The sequence below is a fragment of the Ursus americanus genome, chromosome 1 (assembly GCF_024610735.1).
Source record: "Ursus americanus isolate L20-20 chromosome 1, mUrsAme1.1.p, whole genome shotgun sequence".
Taxonomy (NCBI): Eukaryota; Metazoa; Chordata; class Mammalia; order Carnivora; family Ursidae; genus Ursus; species Ursus americanus.
Genome location: NC_142127.1, coordinates 32,550,883 through 32,575,974, shown reverse-complemented (window position 1 = coordinate 32,575,974; position 25,092 = coordinate 32,550,883). Strand labels below are relative to the sequence as shown.

The 25,092-nt window shown below is 41.2% G+C and overlaps 1 protein-coding gene across 20 annotated transcripts in view; it reads left to right on the top strand.

The window, feature by feature from the left end:
* Nucleotides 1-25,092, top strand: part of NEB (nebulin) — a 209,813-nt gene that overhangs the window by 37,727 nt on the left and 146,994 nt on the right. For all 20 annotated transcript variants that reach the window (XM_087860771.1, XM_087860769.1, XM_087860763.1 and 17 more), the window contains exons 28-45: nt 2,086-2,283; nt 4,752-4,859; nt 6,746-6,844; nt 7,610-7,714; nt 7,801-7,908; nt 9,381-9,692; nt 9,809-10,015; nt 12,425-12,529; nt 13,232-13,339; nt 15,133-15,444; nt 16,379-16,585; nt 18,665-18,769; nt 20,276-20,383; nt 21,324-21,635; nt 22,354-22,560; nt 23,021-23,125; nt 23,278-23,385; nt 24,017-24,328. In XM_087860771.1, coding sequence (XP_087716897.1) covers nt 2,086-2,283; nt 4,752-4,859; nt 6,746-6,844; nt 7,610-7,714; nt 7,801-7,908; nt 9,381-9,692; nt 9,809-10,015; nt 12,425-12,529; nt 13,232-13,339; nt 15,133-15,444; nt 16,379-16,585; nt 18,665-18,769; nt 20,276-20,383; nt 21,324-21,635; nt 22,354-22,560; nt 23,021-23,125; nt 23,278-23,385; nt 24,017-24,328 — 3,126 coding nt within the window. The remainder of the gene's footprint in view (nt 1-2,085; nt 2,284-4,751; nt 4,860-6,745; nt 6,845-7,609; nt 7,715-7,800; nt 7,909-9,380; nt 9,693-9,808; nt 10,016-12,424; nt 12,530-13,231; nt 13,340-15,132; nt 15,445-16,378; nt 16,586-18,664; nt 18,770-20,275; nt 20,384-21,323; nt 21,636-22,353; nt 22,561-23,020; nt 23,126-23,277; nt 23,386-24,016; nt 24,329-25,092) is intronic.

Below are 25,092 nucleotides of genomic sequence, written 5' to 3'. Positions count from 1 at the left end.
TTAAAACACCCTGTATTCAGTAATTTTCTCTAATGACTTCACACTGAATTATATACAGTGCTCATATACATCATATTATATTTTTCACTAGTTCCTTATCCCTTCTCAATTCAAAAGGTTATAGCTGTCTATTGACAGCATATGTATTCTCTTTTGTTCTTTGTCCGATCACAGTACCCAGTAAAACACTAAGCACATAGCAGTGTTCAGTGAATACTTGTTAATTGATTGATATTGGCACCCAAAAGAGCTAGTCAGTGATGAATCATTTTCACATACTATCCAGGCTAAATGCTAAGCTGCAGATACAGAACATGCATAGCTTTTAAAGAGAATCTTTTAAAGCCGTTTGGACCTTTGACAACATTTTATATATGTAGATATGTGTGAACTGGTATGAACACGAACAAAAGAGTAAAAACAATTTAGTCAAAAACACTTCCACACATCAATGTTGTTGCAACATTGCTTTATCAGTTTATTTATTTTTTAAAGATTTGTTTATTTTAGAGAAGGAGAGAGAGAGCACGAGCAGGAGGGGCAGAGGGAGAGGGAGAGAGAATCTCAAGCAGACTCCACGCTGAGCGTGGAGCCCAACGTGGGGCTCAATCCCATAACTCTGAGATCATGACCAGCACTGAAACCAAGAGTTGGACACTCAACCAACAGCACCACCTAGGTGCCCCTATCAGTTTCTTCCTCCCTCCCTCCCTCCCTCGCTTCCTTCCTTCCTTCCTTTTTCTTTTTCTTTTTTTTAAGATTTTATTTACTTATTTGAGAGAGAGCAAGAGCGTGAGCAAGAGAGCACAAGTAGGGAGAGCTGCAGAGGAAGAGGGTGAAGTAGGCTCCCCACCGAGCAGGGAGCTCGATGTGGGGCTCCATCCCAGGACCTGAGCCAAAGGCAGACACTTAATGGACTGAGTGAGCCAAGCGTCCCCATTTTATTTCTAATAAAGAAAAACTGTATTTTTTTCACTGTTCTTGTGCACTGTCAGAAAGTTTCCATACTTTATTTTCATAAACCAGAGTCTAGATTTTACAATTAAGTGCTAAATTTATTCAGAGAAAGTGCCCACAAAATATTTAGAAGGAAGATCACATTCCCCGAGAAAGCTAAAAGATCAGATCGTTTGCAAAAGGAATTTCTACAGAAGACTTATAAGGCACCTGTATGCTTGCTACCTTGGGTCAATCTTTAATGCTTCTGTGATTATGGGGGGATATAATGGGTTTATAATTTTCCTACAGGCACTGGCTCAGAATTTTTCTCTCTGTTAAGGTAATTGGTGAGTGGACATGATGAAGCTGGGACCTTGACCTAATTAGCACCCTAACATTCCAGAAAACCAGCCAATGAAAGTGCCTTCTGAGGCCCAGTCAAGACATTTGGTTTATGAGAACACTGTAATAAGTGCCAAGGTTACTTTAATGGCTCAGTTTCACAGCCTTTTCTCCTTTGAGGTCTTATTACTGCTGCAATCTGAAGCTTCTTTTAAATTGTTACCAAAATTAAACTTGGTATGAAAAAACCTTTGGGATTCTCAGTGGAGCTTATCTACTGTCAAAAGTAGAATAATCCGGTTGAAAAAAATCAGTAGCCACTTAAAGATGACATTAGAAAAGCCAAGTAGTCAAGTGGACAGCTTTATTCATGAAGTAGTCATTTTATAAAATCAGAAGTATGAAATGATTGTCATGTGATTTTCATCAGTTAAAAAAATACTTCTTTATTGGAAAACAATTCGAAGATTAGATGACTTTCATAAAAATAATGCTTGTTAATGGTCCTTGAAAAACCTTGTGTTAAAATAAAATACATGGCTGACGCAGAAGCTGTGGCCCACTCCTGACGCCTGTCGCTCTTTGATCGAAAAAGAGATTTGATAAGATACGTCCACAGTTGACTTTTTTGGAGGCAAAGTGTTCAATGATGTGTAACATAGGAACATATTTTAGGAAAAAATAACTACCCAGATGTTGGAATGTGCTTTTGTAACTCGTGTTTGTTGTTTGTGAGAGATTTCTGTGCTTGTCTGGAAATCCATAGAGGATTTGTGGTAATAAATGGAAATTTCCTATTCACAGCGTGAATATCGTAAAGACTATGAAAAGTCAAAGACTATCTACACGGCACCTCTTGATATGCTCCAAGTCACTCAAGCTAAGAAATCTCAGGAAATTGCCAGCGATGTGGACTATAAGCATATCTTACACAATTACAGCTACCCACCCGATAGCATCAACGTGGATCTCGCCAAGAAGGCTTATGCACTGCAGAGTGATGTGAGTAATCGGGCTTTCTCGAGTCCCTCTTTCTAAGGTGGAAACTGAAATAATCTTTAAGCAGAGTGATGTTTTTGACAATTCTCAGAGTGTTGGCATTGTCTTCTGTATGTAGCAAATATGTAATAGGAAAATGACCCCTATGGCTCAATGAGAGCGTGCCATTCAGAGTTAGAGACCTAGGTCTAGCATGAATTCATCACTATATCCCTTTCGGAAAGCTATCAACCTTGCCGAGTCTCGAGTCTTCCTTGTAAAATTGGACTAAACTAAAAGAATTGTTTTGAGAATTTCAGTGCATGCAAAATCCTTAGCTTAGTGTCAGGCCCTAGTGAATTCTCAGTAAACATCCACTATTCTTATCTTCATTACTATCACAATGATCTCATTTATTGTTAATAATTTTTTACATAGATAGCTATCTTGTCTGAAAATAAAATATCTTCTACCATTTACAGCATCAATTTTCACAATCACCAAGGTTTTTTTCTGCAGATGAAAGCTTGTTTAGGCAACTTAATTTGAGCTACATAATTGAACATTTCATCCTAATAATTCTATTTTTTTTAATGTAGTGAACACATAACATACACATAACATAAAACTTGACATCTTTATCCTTTTTAAGTGTACCGTTCAGTAGCAGTTAATTGTATTCACGTTGCTGTGCACGCGGTCTCCAAAGCCTTTTCATCTTATAACATTGAAGCTCTAGAACAGTTAAACAACTCCCTGTTTTCCCCTCCCCCCAGCTCCTGGCAGCCACCCTTCTACTTTGTTTCTATGAGCTGGGCTACTCTATAGACCGCATATATGTGGAGTCATTCAGTCTTCGTCTTCTTGTTACTGGCTTGTTTCACTTAATGAAATGTCCTCAGTGTTCATTCATGTTGTAGCGTGTGTCAGAATTTCCTTCCTTCTTGAGGCTGAATAATATTCCATTGTGTGTGCATAGCACATTTTGCTTATCCCTTCATCTGTCAGTGGACGTTTGGGTTGCTTCCATCTTTCGGTTGTTGTGAATAATGCTTCTACAAACGTAGGTGACCAATATTCCTTTGAGATCCTGCTCTCAATTCTTTTGAGTATACACTCAGAAATGGAGTTGCTAGATCACATGGGAATTTTATTTTTAATCTTTTGAGGAACCACCCTCCTCTTTTCTACAGCAACTCTACAATTTTAAATTCCCATCACTAACAATCCCTTTTTAATGCATTATTATTTATTTATTTATTTTACTTTGCTACGTTTCTTTCTCCCAAGTAGATTGGAAGCCTCTCAAAGGCAGGAACCAGATAGTTTCTTGATTTTTCGTTCCAGTTAAAAGGCCCGCACTAAAGAACAACAATTTGAATTTTGTATCTAGAATATAAGTTTTAGGTACCACCTATAGCAGACAATAAGAGGAGCCTGTTATTTTACTTATTTATTTTTTTAGAGAGCAAGAGTAGGGGTGGGGGTGGGCCAGAGGGAGAGGGAGAGAGAGAATCCCATGCAGGCTGCACGCCCAGCACAGAGCCTTGTACGGGACTCAATCCCACAACCATGAGAGCATGACCTGAGCCGAAACCAAGAGTTGGACACCTAACCGAGTCACCCAGGCACCCCGAGAGTTGCCTATGATTCTGACGGCACCACATATGTCCCCCAAAATAGGAAAAATTCCAAATGATAATGGCCTTCCATAAACAAATTAATGAGTGCAACCATTTTAAAGTGCACTGTTAGTGTAGAAACACTCCTAAGCTCACCATTACACACGAAGGGCAAAGTATGCAAACACGTAGTGCAAGTAACTACTATCGTCTTATCGGATCAGAAAATGAGCAAAGTTATCCACCTTCAATGTGGCCATTAGTCCTAATTGACCAAAGAAACAATACTTAAGAGTTCCAGGGAGCAGACATCTCACGTTTGATTATCTAAATGTAGCACTTTCATTTATTCCTTGAAGGACAGCTTTAAATGTTGCACTTATCCAGATCAGAATTAGAGTTCCACATACTTCCCTTCGGTTAGAAATAAGGATGAGATGGAATATATACCCGCTAGAAGAACAGTAATAACCTAAGGGCTGTTAAAATCTCTCACCAAGGAAATACTTAGAGTAACTTAATATGGGGCAACCCCTTGGGGGCTCAGTTGCACGTCCGACTCTTGGTTTTGGCTCAGGTCATGATCTCAGGGTCTGAGAGAAAGCCCCACATTGGGCTCCACACTCAGCCTGGAGTCTGCTTGGGATTCTCTTTCTCCCTCTCCCTCTGTCCACCCCCCCCACCACCACCAGTTTGCACTCGGTCTCTCTCAAATAAATAAGTAAAATCTTTAAAACAAAAACAAACCTTAATGTATGAAGTAAGGAAGCTGGTCAGAAATCTTAACATCGTTTTGGGCAAAATGTTAACAATTTTATGAATAAGGATGATGTTGAGCAAAGACCTGTAACCTTTCTCTTGGTGTTTTAGGTCGAATACAAAGCTGACTACAACAGCTGGATGAAAGGTTGTGGCTGGGTGCCTTTTGGGTCCTTAGAGATGGAAAAGGCAAAGAGAGCTTCAGACATCCTGAATGAGGTAAAGCCATCCGTGTGCCATCCCAGAGAGCTGGGAATGTGACGTCCTAAAGCCCGCAAACCGCAGAAGGGCCTTCTTTTTCCCTCTTCATTCTCTAGTCATTGTTGCTGAGCAAAAAGCACTTAGCACATGCATGAATTAATTATCCAGGTACATAAGCTTCACATCAGCAAAATCATTTATGTTAATCATTCATGATAAAAATATTTTAAACAACTTTATCAAGGTATATTTGCATACCATAAAATTCACCTATTTTAAGTGTACACCTTGGCAAGTTTTAACAAGTTCATATAGTTGTACAGTCATCACATATTAAATTTTAAAATGCTGCTACTACGCCAAAGTTTTGTTGAAAAATTCCTGCTCACATCTTCAGTTCCGGGCAACCAGAGATCTGCTTTCTGTCTCTATAGTTGTATTTTTCTAGAAATTTCTTTTGGATCAGACTTCCTTCACTTAGCACCATGTTTTTGAGACTCATCTATATACCTGCCTGTGTCTGCAATTCATTCCTTCCTCTTACTGAGTAGTATTCCACTTTAGCTGTATTGCATTCTGGTTGTCCAGTTGGTGGACTTGTGGATTCTCTCTACTTTCTGGCAATTATGAATAATGCATACCATGAATATTATAGAATTTTTCCCTTAAGTGTTATACCCTGTGTCCTATTCTTGATGACTCTGAAGTAGTCTATAAGTTATTATTCAGTCTGAGGAAAAGGAGCAATGACCTTGCACTCTTCAAGTAGCCAGGTTATCTGTCCCTTCTCCAACAATGGAACATTCCCACTGCGGTCAGGTGAATCCATCATCAGGGAGGTTAACCTACATAAAGAAGGGACAGAGGTGTTGAGTGAGGGTTGTCTTCACACTCAAGTTTCTGCTGTTCTGTGCTTTTACTTGCTTTTGGTGAGCCACATTTTATCTCCTCAGAGATTTTTCATGAAAGTTCTCCTGGGTTGGTGATGTTCAGAAGTCTGAAGCTGAGTGATACTACTTTGTACACAGAAGTGGGATGTATAACATGCACAAAGGAAGAAGCCTGGGAGACTAGATGGAGAAAGATCTAGAAGTATAGCTAGAAGTTGCCAGCTTCCCAGTGGAACACCTTCCAATGTTCTCTCTCCTGTAGCTCCTCAGCGCTTTAGTAAAAGATAACCTGTGTACTAACCACAGGGAGGCTGCAGAGCGAAAGTCCTCCCTTTCTTATGGGAACCCCTAGCTGTTGCCCGAATTCCTCAGTCCCTCCTCTCTCAACCAGAGAGCTTCTTTACTTCAGTTCGAGTGACAGCAACCTGGCAGTCTGTTAGGGTCACGCAAAAGACACTCCAAATTTCCTCACATGCCTTTTGGTAATCCTTTAGAAAACTTTGTGGTGTTTCCGGGTTCTGTTTAGCGGAGAGTACCCTCTTTCATTTCTTTTTTTTTTTTTTTTTAAGATTTTATTTGAGAGAGAGAGAGAGCACAAGCAGGGAGGAGAGGGAGAAGCAAGCTCTCCACTGAACAGGGAGCCCGATGTGGGACTTGATCCCAGGACCCTGAGAACATGACCTGACCTGAAGGCAGACGCTCAACCTACCGAACCACCAGGCGCCGCCCCACAGCCCCCCCCCCACTTCCATTTCATAAGCAAGAAATAGTCTGGTTCCTGCAAGATGTATTGGTCTGTACTGCTCCAGACCATCCAAAATTAAGCCAATTTTTAAATCACTGGCTTTTGTATTGCATTCATCTTTTTCCCCAAGCCAACCAAGAATTGAGTGTTTTTATATTTTAAAATCTGGAAAAATCCTTATCCCTCTAAAATACATTTCAAGGAATTTTATATATTAGCCTTCAGCGAAAGTAATATGCTTGTTTCTTTTGTTTTAATTCACCAAACAGAAAAAATACCGCCAACATCCAGACACTCTCAAGTTTACCTCAATTGAAGATGCTCCGATTATAGTACAGTCTAAAATCAACCAGGCCCAGAGAAGTGACGTAAGTGTTCATTCCATCTGTATTTTAATAAATGTTATACAAATACATTTGTATTCTAAACGTGCTGATTACCTGGAGTTACTGTGCAGTCTGAAGAGACTCAGTTACATGAGCAACTGTGCACCTCTCCCAGCCTTTCACTAGCGAAGCACTCCTCATTCCTATCTTTAGAGTGTTACGTATGCTGTGCTGACTGTCCTTTCAGCCATTTAACCTTGCTTCCCACGGAGAAGGTCAGGGGCTTCTCCTGATGACAAGAAATGCTGCAGGCCTATTTGTAGGAAAGACCAGGAAGACGAATATAGGCAACACACCTTACAGAGGCATTACACTGAGACACGAATCATGTAGAGTAAACCTCCCCCAAGTCCTGTCAGTCACCCACAAAGTGTAAGAGAGATGGTTTGCGTATCCCACCCACTTAGCCTTTTCTGTGCGCAGGAAAGTGTCTGCAAGTTCACATCAGGTCATCTCCCAGGGCTAGCTTCTGTGAGGTGCCCCTACCGCAGTTCGGAGGTTCCTAGCGCATGCCGAGGGACCTTGGCCAAGGCTGAACTGGCACTAGGATATGACCCTGTGCATTGCACGTGAAACCTTGAAGGCCTACAGATCTTTGCAGGTGAATGTGAGGATGACACAGAGAATGTCTTTGACGAAGAGCACTGCTACACCATGTGACCTGTTCTGAGATGATTTTCCTGTGTCCTTAAACCCTTTCCCCTACTTTATACTTGTTGGTTAATGCATCTTCTTTTTATCTTTCAGGTGGCCTACAAAGCCAAAGGAGAGGAAATTCTTCACAAATACAACCTGCCGGCGGACCTGCCTCAGTTCCTCCAGGCGAAAGTTAATGCCTACAACATCAGTGAGGTGTGCCCGCGAGCTCAGCTGCCGATCGCGTGTGAGGCCTTTTCTAAATGGGCCTCGGTTACATTCAGATGCCTTTTTTCTTTCAGAATGTGTACAAAGCAGACTTGAAAGATTTGAGCAAGAAGGGGTATGACCTGAGAACGGACGCGATTCCCATCAGAGCTGCCAAAGCTGCCAGGCAGGCGGCAAGTGACGTAAGTCCAGCCGACGGTCGCCGGAGTGTAACTAGACCGTGTGGGTGGGGGTGGACCTGTGGTCCCGAAGCCACCACACCTGCCGTCCCCAGCTGAAGGGAGTCCTGCTGAAAACTGTTGAGAAAGGAAGATTCCCTAACCAGGTCTGAATTGTCCCGGTGTAAGGATTTGTAGAACCTTTACTGACCCTGTTCTAATGAACCACCCGAAGTGAAAGGTCTCCTCCGTATTTCTGCACAAATTCACATTATTCCCCTCGTGGAAATAAAACAGTGGGTGGAAAAGTCACTCACTATTTAAGTCCTAACAGCCTCCTGGTGGAAAGATTTTGTCTCGGAATTTGCTTAGTTTATATGAATTCCCTCTTTCCCTTATTTCTTTTTGCTTCATTGCTTCCAGTGATGGATAAATTGGCCCTAAGGTTCATAGCAGTCGTTAGATTACATGAAAGTTAGAGATTTTGTTTGTCTTTGTTTTCCTTATCTTACTTTAACCTAGCTGTGAACTAGTTACTTTCCTCTTTGAGATTCAAATCAAATTGACTGAAGCCCCCTCCTGTTGACCTCTAGGAAGTGGGATCCCCTCCCCCCTGCTTGTTGCAGATATTCTGAGGTTTATTCTCTTTCTGTGGCCTCTCGCTCCTGGTTTGCCCACAGCGGTTTTGCTCTGGCTCACCTGGACTCTCCCGCCCTGGACTCACTTCTCTTTCTGGTCTGCACGATCCAGAGATGGAACACAGCCCTGTCTTTTGGTTTCCCCCAAGTCCCAAGCACAGCTTCACTGATCGTTTGAAATGAAGTTGACATTGCACTGATGGAAATAAGTTGCAATTGAATAATAAAGATCTGTGTTGTAAAAGCCCCACCATCCAAAATTTCTCACCCGTTCCCTTTCTCAGTGGGTACTCTCCTCCCGCTGCTCCCCATGCCGACACACACACAAGCCTTCCTTCACATCTCTGCTTCTCCGTTTCCCACACTTCTTCCCAGATCTCCCCCAAGCAAGTTCAGTTCTTCTCACTTTATTATTCAGAACCAATTCATATTTACATACTGGCTCTGGGTCTCCCTTTGAATATCCAAAGACTCATTAAAATTCTACCACTAACACAGGCAGCTATTTGGGGTCTCCTGTAGCAGCACAATAGAATTGGTAAAGATTGCAAAATGCTTATTTTTCATTTGTCTTTAACAGTATACAAGTGGAAAGGAATTTTACCTAGTCACCGACACCGATTATGGCAATGCACCCACCCCAACCTCTCTCAGGGGGCTGAAGCAGCGACAGACCATCAAATGGGCTCTAAGTTACATTTTACCAGGCTACATTTCAAACTGTATACAAATGAATATCTAATTGTTTGGTCATTGCAGTAGTTTCTGGGGAGCTCAACTGCTTTAAGTCACAGCCTCATTGTTCAGTATAATCTTCACAACTACATTTCAAAATTTGCCCACTTTTGTTTCCAATAGATTCAGTACAAAAAAGATTATGAAAAAGCCAAAGGAAAAATGGTTGGCTTCCAAAGTCTCCAAGATGACCCTAAACTGGTTCACTATATGAATGTGGCCAAGATGCAGTCAGACCGGGAGTATAAGAAAGACTATGAGAAGACAAAAACAAAACACAACACACCCCATGATATGTTCAATGTCGTGGCGGCCAAGAAAGCTCAGGATGTTGTCAGCAATGTCAACTATAAGCATCAGCTCCATCATTACACGTACCTGCCCGATGCCATGGACCTGGAGTTGTCTAAAAACATGATGCACATACAGAGCGATGTAAGTGACCCTTACTCCACGACACAATCCCCGTCCCCCGCCCCCCCCCCCAAGGTCAGAACCTGCAGGAGAACCCGCGGCTTCGGGCACCTACTCCTTTTTCCCCTTTGCTGTAGAATGCTTATAAGGAAGACTACAACACCTGGATGAAAGGCATAGGCTGGATCCCTATTGGCAGTCTGGAGGTAGAGAAAGTTAAGAAAGCAGGAGATGCCCTGAATGAAAAGAAGTACAGGCAACATCCAGACACCCTCAAATTTACCAGCATCGTGGACTCCCCAGTTATGGTCCAGGCAAAACAGAACACAAAGCAAGTCAGTGATGTAAGTACAAGGGAGGGGGCAAAGAATGGAGGGAGGCTTTCACAAAATAAATAACAGCTCAAATTTTTATTCTTCTGAGCCATTAATTTTCCTTTATTTAATTTTAAATAATTATTACAATTATTTTTAGTTTGGGGGGGGTGCCTGGGTAGCTCAGTTGGTTAAGCATCCGACTCTTGATCTCAGCTCAGGTTTTAACCTCAGAGTCGTGAGTGCAAGCCCTGCATTGGGCTCCATGCTGGGCATGGAGCTTGCTTCAAAACAAAGCGAAAAACTGGACCACAGCAATTATTTTTAGTTTGGGCACTAATATTTTCTTTTATCTTGCTATTTATTTTCCTTTTTAAAATATCTTCCTATTTAGCTGCCTTTGAAATACTCTGTTATTGGATAAACGTCATGGTGAAAAATGCTACTCTCATACTCCACATGTGCGTGCACACACAAAATTCAGACTGAAATCCCAGACACTTTAAAGTAGCAAATTCATCGCATTCAATTCTGTACTAAGTTGCTTATATTTGCTTGTCATATGCAAAATACTAATACAGGGAAATAATTCACATGAGTATATTGTTTTGCTTCTCAGAATTCATCACACACAAATATTATAGAGGCTTTTAAAAACACACATCTTGGAGATTAGGACGTTTTTTGCCTGCCTGTTCATAAACAATGTACGTGACCTGGCTAAAGTCAGATCTAGAGGGAAGTTTAGTGTATAGAAGGATTAAAGGGACATCAAAAGCGTTCATTTGTTAATTCATTGAATGAATGTTTTTGAACTCCTTCCCTGTGCCCGGCATTTTATTATACGCTGATGGTATAAAGATGACGTAGACCAGGATTAGTGAGACATAGGGTATGACAAGGAAGGATGTGAGAGTATAAGACAAAGGCAAGGATAGAACCAGAGCACTGCCGTACCAAGAGTGAGTGCTGCAGGAGAGGTGTATGCCAAGTAAGTACAAGGCAAGAGGGTGACCGCCCACCAGGGCTTTCCTGGCAAATAGGGAAGGGTGCGTTCTTGGCGTGAGAAAAAACATAAGGACTGACAAGAGGTCATGGATGGAAGGACAGTGAAGGGTTTGGGATTGTTACCTGATCATTGAGGGTCTTGTGTGTTAACTTATCCTCTGGACATTGTGGGGTAGGTCGTGGGAGGTATTGAAGATTTTAATCCATGGAGTTGCATTATCAGGTCGGTGTTCTAAGACAGCTCTGACGAAGAGGCTGAGACTGCACTGGTGAGGGGAGAGATTGGGGTAAGAAGGTAGATGAAAAGCTGTTACAGAAATCCTGCAGAAGCCTCATCTGGATTTGAACCGAAGTAGTAGCAATGGCAAAGGAGATGTGTAGAAGGTAGAGTGGGTGGGATTCTGTGAATGCTTAGCTATGGTTTCTAAAGGCAGTGAGGAAGTAAAGGCAGCTCTTGGATGCTTAGAAGAAATTATTTAGTATTTGAGGATTCAAATAGGTATCAGCCTCTTTAGACTTTGTGATACATACACAGCAGTTTACGCGCGATGTCCCACATAGACCTGACTGAGGGCTTATATGATAAATGACAGTCAAGAGGCTGGAATACTTGTGATTCTAGTTGTATTGTAGATTTTAGAAATTAAGCAATTTCTTTCTTTTCTATTACCAAGAGGAGGATACAGGTGCACCTAGATGTCTTTCTGACATCTGTAAAGGGATAAAATAGGGTAAATATGAAATGGTAAACCTTGTAAGTACACTGGGCTTATGTATAAGGGCCTTCATATCAAGAGAAAATTATTATATGGTTTTACTGCTACAATTATAATTGTAAAGTTTTTAGAAGAAATGAAAGATTCATTCTAAATGCTGTTTTCTAAGAATCAAATACCAAAAATGAAAGAACAAGACTTTAAGAACTGTTCACTCTACTAGCAAAGACCGGACTTTGCTGGCTTTGGTGAATTCTGTTTATTCAAGTTAGGGTTGCACATTTGAATGTATTTTCCATTAATCTCTAACAGTCCAAGATCTGTTTTCTATTTTTCTATTTTAATATACAATTTTTAGATCTTTCTAAAGATAACAAAATGCTTGAGTTTTTTAAAAATAGGAAAATACCTCCGATGATTTTTTTAAAGGTTTTATTTATTTGACAGAGAGTGTGAGTGAGAGCGCACACGAGCACAAGCAGGGGGAGTGGCAGAGGGAGAGGGAGAAGCCGGCTCCCCGATGGGATCCGTGCCCTGAGCCAAAGGCAGACACTTAACCAACTGAGCCACCCGGGCCCTCCCCCTTTGATGATTTTTAACATTAGAAATAGTGAGGGGACTGTGTTAGGGAATAACGCCTTTCAATGTGCAATCAAAGCATTTTCCTTTTTGTGCTATCTGCAGTGCATTTTAATTCTGTGATTGTGTGTTGCAGATCTTATACAAAGCGAAAGGAGAAGATGTGAAACATAAATACACTATGAGTCCTGATCTTCCTCAGTTTCTCCAGGCCAAGTGCAATGCTTACAATATAAGCGACGTGAGTAGGGTTTTTGATGGGGTGTGAAATCCAGACATGATTGAACAATAATAGAATTTTAGAGTAGGATGGGGCCTTGATAATTATTTAAATCAGTTTCCCATACACCCTGTACGAAGCCTATGCCATGATGATGGCTCTCTGCCTCTTAAGCCTTTTCAAGGGTGGGACAAGTCGAAAGGATGTAACATTTTCCCTTATGTGGAGCCCAATATCTATTCCTCTAAAACTTTGATTTAGTTTTCCTAGTTTTGCAAGTGGAGGAAGATACTATCCTGCAGCAAAATGAGAATTATGAAATCCTTTTATTACAACAAACCTGAAATTTCTAAAGCTAACCACCAGGTCTTCCCTTGACCTTCCTTTCATAAGAGCGGACAACTTCATTTTCTCTAGTTGGTCCTCACACACCATGGTTTCCAGAACCTTTATTCCTGTCCTCTAAATCCACTCCAGTTCTTCAGTATCCCCCTGTGCTGTGTGCCCAAACCAGGCTGGGGTGAATAATTGGTGCAGTGTCCTATAATTTCATGCTACGCGAAGTGTGACGTTTTGCTAATGTGACTTCCTAAAGCAGAATGTGCTGTAGGAGATTCCTTTAGTTTATATCTGGAAACAAATAAAACAATCCCAGCAATCGAGGAATCACTTTAGCTGATTAATACAGAGCATGCTGACATCCTTTTTCCTTTTACATTGCAGGTCTGTTATAAACGGGACTGGCATGATTTAATAGCCAAGGGTAACAATGTGCTGGGTGACGCGATTCCCATCACTGCGGCCAAAGCGTCCAGAAACATTGCCAGTGATGTGAGTAAAAATTTTAGGTGAAATGTGGGTGATCGCCTGTTTAAAAAGTAATCAAACGTGTGCTTGTCTAAATGATACCAAATTGAAAACAATATGTTGAATTAGTGACATTGAAATTCTCCACAAAATATTGTTTTGAAAACCTGTCACTTTTCCAACATTCTGTGATTCTTTTCGGTTGACCCCACTTGGTAGAGCTGTCATAAATCTGACAGCCACTTCCTCCCTGGATTCATAGGCCAAATTACCTTTACTGACACATTTCCCTGACAGCCCACATTTATTTTCTGTGAGAACACCCTAAATGACACTAACGCATTAAATTCAAATGATTGCTTGCATTATAATTGTATTAAGAAGATGGAAAAGATGTTAGATAAAATGTAAAGTTTTTATAAGCCAAATGGGAAAAGGCCCATTTTTCTTGAATATACTTTTGGTTTATGTAAATCGATGCCCATTTCATCTCTAAAAGGAAAAGTATACACTTCTTCCCATCATTGAAGATCAAAAATTTCAAAACATGCGTGCCCGGTAGACTTCACTGTCACATACTGTTCCGGGGGCTACAATCACGGTTGGAGAAAAGAGAAGAAAGAAACCACCCATATGTACAGACTACATGGGAGCTAGGGGTGTAAGAATTCTACAGTTTCCTTGTCGGGATGCCACTGAAAATGTGTTCCTCAAAGATGTACACACCACTGTGAAATAAATTTCTAGTTTAAGGACAAAGTGAAAGTCCAAAATATGACATCAATTTTTTTTTGTTAGAGTTTGAGCAGAGCTTTTTCTAACATGCCTAGAAAAGTCTTGATAATCCTTCTGCCTGCTAAACTCTTGTTTATAAATCAGTGCATTAAACGACGGGAGCAGAGTGTTAGCAGAGTTGAAGTAGATTTGCGTTCTCTTGCATAAAAATGGAGGCTTTGACCTGTTACCAACAGTCCAACTCAATCTACACCCCACCCCCCGTTCAGCAGTGCGAGACCTTGGGCTGCAGAGCCGTCGTGGTGAGGCTTTTACTGCCGGGGAAGCTCGCAGCCTCTCCTGCCCTTGCTGCGGGTCCTGAACTCATCTGCAGCGGCTTCAGCCGCGAGCTTGGACAGTAGCTGCTGAGACATGGGCGGGGAAGGCCGGGCACCTGCCTGTGCCGCATCTGAATTGCTGCCACCCAGAAAGAAGAGGGTTTTGTTTTAAGCTGATCCTGTCAGCCTGAGACAACACAGTCAAGTTTTGCTTCCCCTTCCCCAAGAAAACCAGAGTGTGAACTTGCATGTAGAGTCCTTTAGAGTTTCTTCTGCATCTGTTGCGTACGTATCACTAGGTCTCTGGCAACAGCAAATGGAAGATTTTCTCAATAATTTCTCATGTTCTATGATGTATGATAACCTTCTGTGGTGGTAATAACATATTGGGTGGGGAGAATTCACATCCCAGGAAACCAAGAGGTACTGGCCTTCTGTTTGGAAATGTGTCTTGTTTATATTAAGCATGAAAATTCAGGCTTTCAGTAAAGTTCTACATGCCAATGCACTTGTAGGATCTATAGCAAAGAAAGAAACTGGTCCTGAATTTATCATGATGCCCATTTGTAACCCGGCAGTGTTGGAGATAAACGTTTTCACTCTGACCTTTCTGGGGCACGTGGGAGTGGGTGGGTATGGTTTGCATTTCTTGTACAATCTTCCAGAAATGCACAATGTTCTAAGTTGCCTTTGTGTGTGAATATACTTGCTACACATAATGTTATCAATGCCTAGGACTTTGCTAACCAAATTTCGCCTTTGCAGTATAAATACAAGGAAGCTTATGAGAAGTCAAAGGGGAAGCATGTGGGTTTCAGAAGCCTCCAGGATGATCCCAAGCTGGTCCATTATATGAATGTGGCGAAGATGCAGTCAGATCGTGAATACAAGAAGAACTATGAGAACACCAAAACCAGCTACCATACCCCAGGGGACATGGTTAGCATCACTGCTGCAAAGTCGGCCCAAGATGTCGTCACCAACGTCAACTACAAACAGCCCGTACATCATTACACGTACCTACCCGATGCCCTGAGTCTCGAGCATACCAGGAATGTGAATCAAATTCAGAGTGATGTGAGTATATATAACATAACAGACCCAGACATGTTGGTACTTAAAGGATAATCATTTCTTCCTGTTTTAGTAGACTTCACAATACAGTAAGGTATTTGAAAAATGCACTTTAAAACAAACAGTCATTATTGAAAGACTAACAAAGTCATGGTAGACGAGCTGTGTTTTTGCTGGCTTTCTGTGCTCCTATTGTAATCATTGATACTGTCTTTATTAACTTATGGATCAAAGATAAAACCATATTCCACCAAGTATATAAACCACCTTCGTTCTCAACAAGAGGAAATGGTTGCTCTTGGCAGGCCCGCTTCAATGGTGAGATGTATAATGCAAAATAGTATTCTCTATTCTTTCTGAATTCGGGAAAGGTTTTTTCTTTTTTTAACTAAAAATCACACTCTCGTGCATGTTAATCTATGTGATGAGTCATCTAGAATGAACCAGGAAGGCTTTGTGATTGCAGCATGATTCATGGAGAGCTGCATGGGGAGGCTGTTTAATATTCAGGGCATCTCCTTCTGCAGGAACCAGATTTCTCTAAGAATCATCCTCTGTAAGGGAATATATCGTGTTCATTTATTGTTGCTCAACGAAGATGTCTCTCCCCAGCTGAGATCAGGAATAGCCTAGATGAACAGGATGGGTGAAATTCAAAGTTGTGGGTTTTCAGTGAAATCAAAAAGAAAGCCCAATTTATTGTCAAAAGAGACACAACTTTTTTTTAGCATGAGCCATGGAGATATGTGGCCTAGATTCCCTCTGTGTCGTATAATGCACTCTTAACAACAGAACTGCTTTTTCTTATTACCAAATTCTGGGTAACGAGCTCAGGGGCATAGCCGGGAGCATGCTGGAAGGGTCGAACTGCAGATTTCAGAGAGCTCCTTTGAGTATTCGGCAGGGTATCTCCTCATATAAGGTTACTCTTTTACAGAATGTGTATAAGGACGAGTATAACAACTTCTTCAAGGGCATTGGATGGATCCCTATTGGTTCTCTGGAGGTTGAGAAGGTCAAGAAAGCAGGTGATGCTTTAAATGAGAGGAAGTATCGACAGCACCCAGATACCATCAAGTTCACAAGTGTGCCCGATTCCATGGGCATGGTTTTGGCTCAGCAGAACACTAAGCAGCTAAGCGATGTAAGTGGTTTCCCTTCAAAAGGGTTTATCCAGAGGCACCTGGGATTATCTGTGGATTTTATTTCTCAGGCCAGTCTCTGTTGTCACATTATCACAGATATCCAGGGGCGCCTGGGCGGCTTGGTCTGTCAGGCGGCCGACTCAGCGTATGATCTCAGGGTCCTGGGATTGAGCCCTGCATCAGGCTCTGCACTCGGCAGGGAGTTGGCTTGAGGATTCTCTCTCTCCTCCGCTCCCTCTGCCCCTTCCCCCGCCCACGTGTGTGCGCGCGCGCTCTCTCTCTCTCCCCCCTCTCTCAAATAAATAATAAATCTTATAAAAAGGGGGTTTATCCATGAATAACCCCCATTCCACCATCCTTAATTCAACGTGTGAAGGTGCATCCGTGTTAGCTCATCAACTGCTGTCAGGGGTATGATAGAAAGGTCTTACTTTTGAAACAACATGCAACTTGAACATAAAGAGAATGAGGGAGGAGAGAAGGAGGATTTTCCAAATTTGCTCTATTTTCCAAATGTAGAGAATCTGTGCCATTTATAAGCAGACCCCTATTATTATACACATGAAATGAAATGAAATGATTACTGTTATCATCTGTGATTCCATCTGAATTGTAAACCAAGCTATTTATTGCTCTGAGTTGCAACCGTCCTACCTAGCTACTTGAGGGGGAAGGCATAATGTCCTAATCTCTTGCGTAAGAACTCAACGTTCTGAAAGGCAAGCCAGAGAGAGGCCTCTGGGGAGGATGGAAGCAGTTTACTTTTCAAGTCGGCTGAGCTCATTTCTGAGCCCAGGTCTATCCGGACCCTTATTCTTAGAGCCTAATTACCATGCTCAGTGCTTCCCCTCATTGGGTAATTTCAGAGTTCTGTTAAAGTAACTCCACCAGAAAGAGAGTGTAGGTAAAAAGCAAAGAAAAGAAGAGGTTGTGTGTTTTTAGCCCCAGATATTGGAAGGTGGGGAAGGTTTTGCTTGGCTCAGACTTGAGAATTATCTGTGGATTTTCTTTCTCAGGCCAGTGTCTGTTGCCGCATTACCACAGTTATTTTGGGATTAGTTCTATTGTAGTAGGAATAAATGTGGAAATTCTTCTGATTACTTTTGTTCTCACTGTGGTTTTCCAGTTAGCTAGGAGCACTGGACACTCATTCTTTGTCTTCTCCACCCCAATAAATGCCATTAACATCTACCCAGTGACTCAAGCCAGAAACCTGGCTGTCATTGCTGCTGCCTCCCTGCGTGATCCCGGCATCAGTGCACCTCAGTCTCCCCCAGTGTCCCCTGGGGCACTCGCCTGTCATTCACCTGCCCACAGTTAGTTAGGGCTTCCGTACCTCTCATGGGGTCAACTGCACTAAGCTGGTATCTGGCTTCCCTGCCTGGAGTCACACATGACCACCAGAAGAACGGTCTTAAAATATAAATCACAGCCCTCTTATACTTAAAACCTTTTAATAACTTCTCCTTGAACTTAAAAGCTAAACTTGTTCCCTTGGCTGAAAAGACCCTCAGCTCTGTGCCCCTGCTCCCCTTCCTAATTCTGTCGGGCCCCCTTGGCACACTCCAGCCCTGTGATGCAGCTGCCTTCAGTCCCTCACGCTGGTGCTGCCCTTTCCAGACTCAGGGCCCCAAATGCTCTGCTTTGGCCTGGACCCCTCCCTTCAAGTCTGAGCATAAATATTATCTCCTTAGAGAGCCTTTGCTGACTACCCTTGTTTCTTTCCTGAAGTTATTCTATTTACAACACATCACACATTCTAGCTCTATCTTAGAGTTAAATTTTTATTTTCTGTCTCCTCCACTGCACGGTAACCTTCAAGAGGACATGTCCGCCCTTGTCAGCACATTACATGCAGAAACGTATCACCCTACCTGGTCCATTGTGCTGTCCAATAAATACTGGTGGAATAAGCAAACGGATATGTCTACTAACACCCTGCCATGTGGTAGTATAGGTATTTGACCTGTATATGGAAAAACACAAATGATTACCTTCCTTTTTAAAGGGGTGTGTACCTGCTGGAACTGACATTATATCAGCTAATGACATTTGCATTCTGCCTCCTTTGGTTTTAGTTGAACTACAAGGTGGAGGGGGAGAAACTGAAGCACAAATACACCATGGACCCCGAATTACCTCAGTTTATTCAGGCCAAGGTCAACGCCTTCAACATGAGTGATGTAAGTATTTGGGCTGGTACCAGTCTAACACTGCTAAGATGGGCCTCTTCTTTTCCATTCTGTATAACTCTAGCAGTGAGAATTTTAAGGGAAGCAAACTCAGTGTGGATCTTTTGAGTCTCTGTTCGCAGAGGTCGTTGAGAAGAGATGACCTCTGGTTAACCTGTGAGGTAGACCCAGGTAGAGTCTCCTCACCATCCCCCATCCTTGGGATGTACATTCTGTCTGCTGTCCCCACAAGGAGCCATTTTCAAGGATGCAGCCCTGATAGAGCAATATGTTATTGAGACCACCTGAACGGTATACGTGACTAAACCCAGTTAAGGCCTCTGTATAAACTTTAAGATCGTGGTGGGCAGGGGAGGAGAGCTGCTTGTCTTGCGGCTGCCCAAGACAAGCCTTGTGTGTGAGTTCCCTTGTTTATTAAACCTGCCACCTACCAATCGGTATGGGCTCCCTCTTTGTTCAGTTTCATCTTGTCCTCCATGTCCGGGGACCAGTTTTTGAATCAGCAGTCTAAAGATTGGCCCAGAGGGGAAGACGAACCATGAGAGACTATGGACTCCGGGAAATAAACTGAGGGCTTCAGAGGGGAGGGGGTGGGGGGATGGGTTAGCCCGGTGATGGGTATTAAGGAGGGCACGTAGTGCATGGAGCACAGGGTGTTATGAGCAAACAATGAATCATGGAACACTACATCAAAAATTAATGATGTACTGTATGGTGACTAACATAAAAAAAATAAAGATTGGCCCATTATCATAGAATCTGAGACTAGAAGCTACCATAAAATTTCACTTGATACAGGCTTTTCCAAACTGTGGACATGACTCATTAGAGGGTTATAGAATCAATCTAGTAGGTTGTATTGCACTTTTTAAAAAGTGGAACAAAATGAGACACACAAGATTGGAAAGTACAGTAGTGAATAGTCTGTAATAAGGACAAGTATTGCTTTATATAACTTTTGTTTCAGTTATTAAAACTTGTATAAAAGTTTATTGTAATTTTCTTTAGAAACATTTCTTGCATATAACCAGCCTCTTGGGTAGTCTAGATACATAATTGGTGGTGATCTTTAAATTCACTATTATAAATTGTTTCTTTTTGCTTTAAAAAAAGTTGGTGGATTCTAACTTAAAAACATCATCAAACCGGATAAAATCGTTCATTTCTTAAGAGATGACTTAGTCATTTTTCCTAACATTTTAGACTCTCTTTTGTCTCCAAATACACATTTTTTGGTACTCATTTCTATGCTTTTGGTTTAATTTTTTCCCCTGGTTTTATAAATAATATTTAAACATTAAGAGTAATCAGATCTGGGTGGTACTACATCCGAATTTTTTATTTTAGTATTCATACCTTTCTCTAAGTTTTAATTGTTTCATTACAAAAAATACAAGAAAATAAAGTATTGCATGCTTATTATAGAAGAGTTTGATAATATAGAAATATACTCAGATAGAATAATAAAATAATAAAATACTCTTTTCCTTTTTCAAGTCTCATTATAAAGCAGACTGGAAGAAAACTCTTGCTAAGGGCTATGATTTGAGACCAGATGCCATTCCAATTGTTGCTGCAAAAAGTTCAAGAAATATTGCTAGTGATGTAAGTATAATTTGAAAGTGGAAAACTCTTCTTTATATTTTAAAAATCTTTATATGGTATATGAGGCTATATGCGCTGTATTAGGAAATAAATAGAAAGTTATAATATAAAAATATTTCCTAACATCCAAAGTGCCAATGGTTTTTTTATTACTTTAAAATCTTTAGAAATTTAATACAGTTATTACAAAAAAGAAAATTCTTTGTTTTAAACTGAAATAGTTGGAACTGTCATTGGTATCATTGTTATGAACTTGGAAACTGCTGTTTATTTGGATTTTTTCAAGAAAAAAAGCGTTGGCATACTAAAATGTCACTAAATCATTTAAAATCTCCAAGTTTTTAAAAGAATAAGATTTTTAAATATAATTTTCACAAAAAAAAACCGTAAAATAGGAAAACCAGGAAGAATTATAGATTAAATGACAGGATTTTAGTTACTTACCTACTTAATTACTTTTTATAAATTAAGTTATATTTTCATGTGAGTCGATATAATACCTTGATAGAGTAAAAACTCATTCACGTGGAGTCCAGTAAACTAATTTGTATAAGAGCTTTGCTGAAATTTATTCAGGATTATACAACTACTTTATAAAGTAATGCAAATTATTTGGAAATAGATCATTAAAAAATATACACCAAATTCTTCAAAAACTTTTCAGGAACCTTTGAGAATATTCAAAGAATCTACTTATGAATAATCTAGATGTAAACCACAAATTATCCCATTCTTCATTATCCCCAGAACATATCTCAAGACCTTTCATTAGAAAAATTTTACTCGTTGTTTATTTAAAAATACTAAAATATTTAGGTGTTACTTGGATTCAGACCAGATTTGGCTGTTGCTTAATTTGTTATATAAATTCAGTCTGACACTTAAGCATTTCCTACAGTTGACCCTATCACACTTCTGTCTGCCCTTCTTTTTCATATAGTTCAAGTATAAGGAGGCTTATGAGAAAGCCAAAGGCAGGCAGATTGGATTTCTCAGTCTTCAGGATGATCCTAAACTGGTTCATTACATGAATGTGGCCAAAATGCAGTCAGATCGTGAGTACAAAAAGGGCTATGAAGCCAGCAAGACCAGGTATCACACACCCTTGGACATGTTCAGCGTGACAGCCGCCAAGAAATCTCAGGAGGTCGTCACCAACACCAACTACAAACAGCCCTTCCACAGCTACACTCTTCTGCCTGATGCCTTGAATGTGGAGCATTCCAGGAATGCAATGCAGATCCAAAGCGATGTATGTAATAGCCAACACATCACTGGCATAGAATCAGTTATCCCTTTCTAGCTGGTGGGAGGGGAGAACAAGAAATTGGCAGTTCCATTTACTTCATCTTACACCTGGCTGGACTCACTATAATTAGAGATCCTCTCCAGAATTTGGAGTTTTAGAATTTCACTCATTTGAACTATATATAGCTTTAGAATTTTTTTGGTTATTATATATGTGTGTGTGTGTGTGTGTGTGTGTGTGTGTGTGTGTGTGTGTGTGACACAGTACATGATGTATTCTGTGAAAAACCAATAGACTCAAATGAATGCCATGTAATATCTTTTCCTGTATAAAATTCTTTTACCTTTTCCTCTAAGAAAGTTAAGTTTTATAAAAGAATTATTTGGGTTAGGTTTTCCTGTTCAAAACCACCATGGATGCAGTCATTTTTTTTTTTAAGATTTTATGTTTAAGTAATCTTTGCACCCAATGTGGGGCTCAAACTCACAATCCTGAGATCGAGAGTCACATGGTCTACAGACTAAGCCAGCCAGGAGCCCCTGAATGCAACTGCTTTTGAAATTTTGTTTTTTCCAAAAGATGGTAGGGAATAAAAAGCAGGTGATTCTCTTCTCCCTCCCCCCCTTTTTTTTTTTTTTTTTGATAAGGAGTAAATCATCTAGCCAAAGAAACCCAAGCCCCAACTCCTTCTGAAATGAAAATTTCCTTTTTCTTTGTAAAGAATCTCTACAAATCCGACTTTACCAACTGGATGAGAGGGATCGGCTGGATCCCATTAGAGTCACTGGAGGTGGAGAAAGCAAAGAAAGCTGGAGAGATCCTTAGTGAGAAGAAGTATCGCCAGCACCCTGAGAAGCTGAAGTTCACCTATGCCATGGACACAATGGAACAAGCACTTAACAAAAGCAACAAACTGAATATGGATAAGGTAAGAACTCTCCTGCTGGTCTCAGCCCAAGAACCCTTACAGCGCTCAAGTCCTTGAGCCCTGGCGGTGCTGCTATAATCGTCCTCAGCATTTTTCTCTTTATGATGGTCGCGGTGGTGGTGAGAGGGGGCATTCTATAACTTTCATCATGTCTAGAGAGCTCTCACATACACTGACTCAGGCTGTCTACACCACGCTGAGGGTGCGACAACTGCAAAACTCCACATAGTATGAGGTTGGGGCAAGATGACATTTGTTTTTGTGGAAGAGGGCTCCCTAGTTTGATGTTTTTTTCCTCATTGTGTGTTCAGTCTCATCAGCCCGTCTTCTTGCTAGGTCATCCATTTGCCAATATCAAATTTAATCTCTTCTATCTTGGAGACGTGAGTCTCTTCCTCTTGATAGCACTATTACAGACTTGTCCTGCTGTACAGTCACGTGCCTGTCTTCCTTGTTGCAGAGGCTCTACACTGAAAAATGGAACAAAGACAAGACCACCATTCACGTCATGCCCGATACTCCAGACATTTTACTGTCCAGAGTAAACCAAATCACCATGAGTGATGTAAGTAGATTAACAACAACAGTAAAGTGGGAGAAGGTTGGAGGGAACTAATATATATGGAATGTCTCTTTTATATACCAGCCACTTCAAAATCAAGATTCCCATTCTGACCAAGTCACATGTTGCTGGTGTTATTCTATTTCATTGTTTAGAAACTGTACAAAGCTGGCTGGGAAGAGGAAAAGAAGAAAGGCTATGACCTGAGGCCTGATGCCATCCCAATAAAGGCTGCAAAAGCCTGTAGAGACATTGCCAGTGATGTAAGTGCCTCCGCTGGGCCCTCTGTAGGCTCAGCGAATGAGAAGCCTATGAGCCAAGTTCGTGTATGTGTGTGTGTGTGTGTGTATATTCAAGAGCTACAGTCAACCCTCCCCAGTGTTGGTGGGACCCTCCTCTGTGGAACACACAAGACCTTTTCCTTCACCCAGTTCAAGGACCCTCTAATCATTTGTTAATTATTTGATATAAAAAGTGACTAGGTCTTGTTAATATAAGTTGCTCTTACAGTACTCAAATCATTAATAGGCAATTCTGAGCAAATGCTGGATACAGGCTATCCATTTTACCCAAGAGACCCTTGGTTAGACTCGAATTAAAGATGCACCATGAGAAATTGTGCCTGTAGCCTATTCTGATGGGACAGCTGAGTGAGAAAAGCTGCTTTCTAAAGCACCCTAAAACAACTTATTCATTCATTTCTTTGATTAACTCTGAGATCATTTTCTTTCCATGGACTCAAGTCTGGCAACAAATTTGAAGTAAAAAGATTTTGCTCCCTGCCCCTGTGAGCTCTAAAACCGTACACCTTTGACAAAGCTAATGGCATCTAATGAATTCTGTTTTGCTCTCTTTCCTTCACTGACTTCACCGTGCTTCCTTTCCCATCCACAGTACAAATACAAGCAAGCTTATGAACAAGCCAAAGGGAAACACATTGGCTTCCGGAGCCTAGAGGACGACCCCAAGTTGGTACACTTCATGCAGGTGGCCAAGATGCAGTCAGACCGGGAATACAAGAAGGGATACGAGAAATCAAAGACCTCCTTCCACACTCCGGTGGACATGCTGAGTGTGGTGGCAGCCAAGAAGTCTCAAGAAGTGGCCACCAACGCTAACTACAGAAATGTGATCCATTCCTACAACATGCTTCCCGATGCCATGGGCTTTGAATTGGCCAAAAATATGATGCAGATTCAAAGTGATGTACGTGACAGCCACATCATTTGCAGAACATTGACCTTGGTTAATAAGCAAATCAGGAATGACCATAACCTAGGACATTTTGAAAATCCTGAAAGAAATTAATGTATAATTTCCAACCAAGTTGCCTATTTTCTACCTTAGATGGAATTTCTTTAACAAAGGAGGATACATTCTAGAAACCAAAGTCTTATTTTCTACCATTACTGCTGTGAGGATTGGTGGTTGCTGGATTCAGCTAGGGCAAATGAAAATTTGTTTCAGAGAACATGTTGAAGGAAACATGTCAAGCAAAGAGGGTCAGAAGCAGAAACAGCTCCTGATACACGAGTAAGAGGAAGTCAGGAAGTCCGATCACTTGCTAGCTCCTGCCCCTCACTCCTAACTCCACTACTTTCAATTCTGTAGTCGCCCATATTACTTGCTGATGAAACGTTGAGGAGGTAGAAACTATCAGAATGAATGTGAGGCAGTCACAGAGTAGAGCCAAGAATTCCACTATAGAGGTCATTTATTTGGTGGCTGGGAGAAGGGAATTTAAATTACTAGCCAAAGGCAGGCCACACCACGCTCGTGTTTCTCTTAGGGAATGTAAGAGCTCAGCTCTTAATTGCCAGGCAGGTATGTAGTGTCCATATAAAAGCCACCAAGGTAGACTTGTAGAGGAAAATATCAGAATTGGGGGGGAAAAAAACAAAATTTGCACAGAGTACCAGTGAGGTTTCTGGCATACCCAAGGGAATTGTAGCAGTGGTGGGTGATCAAAG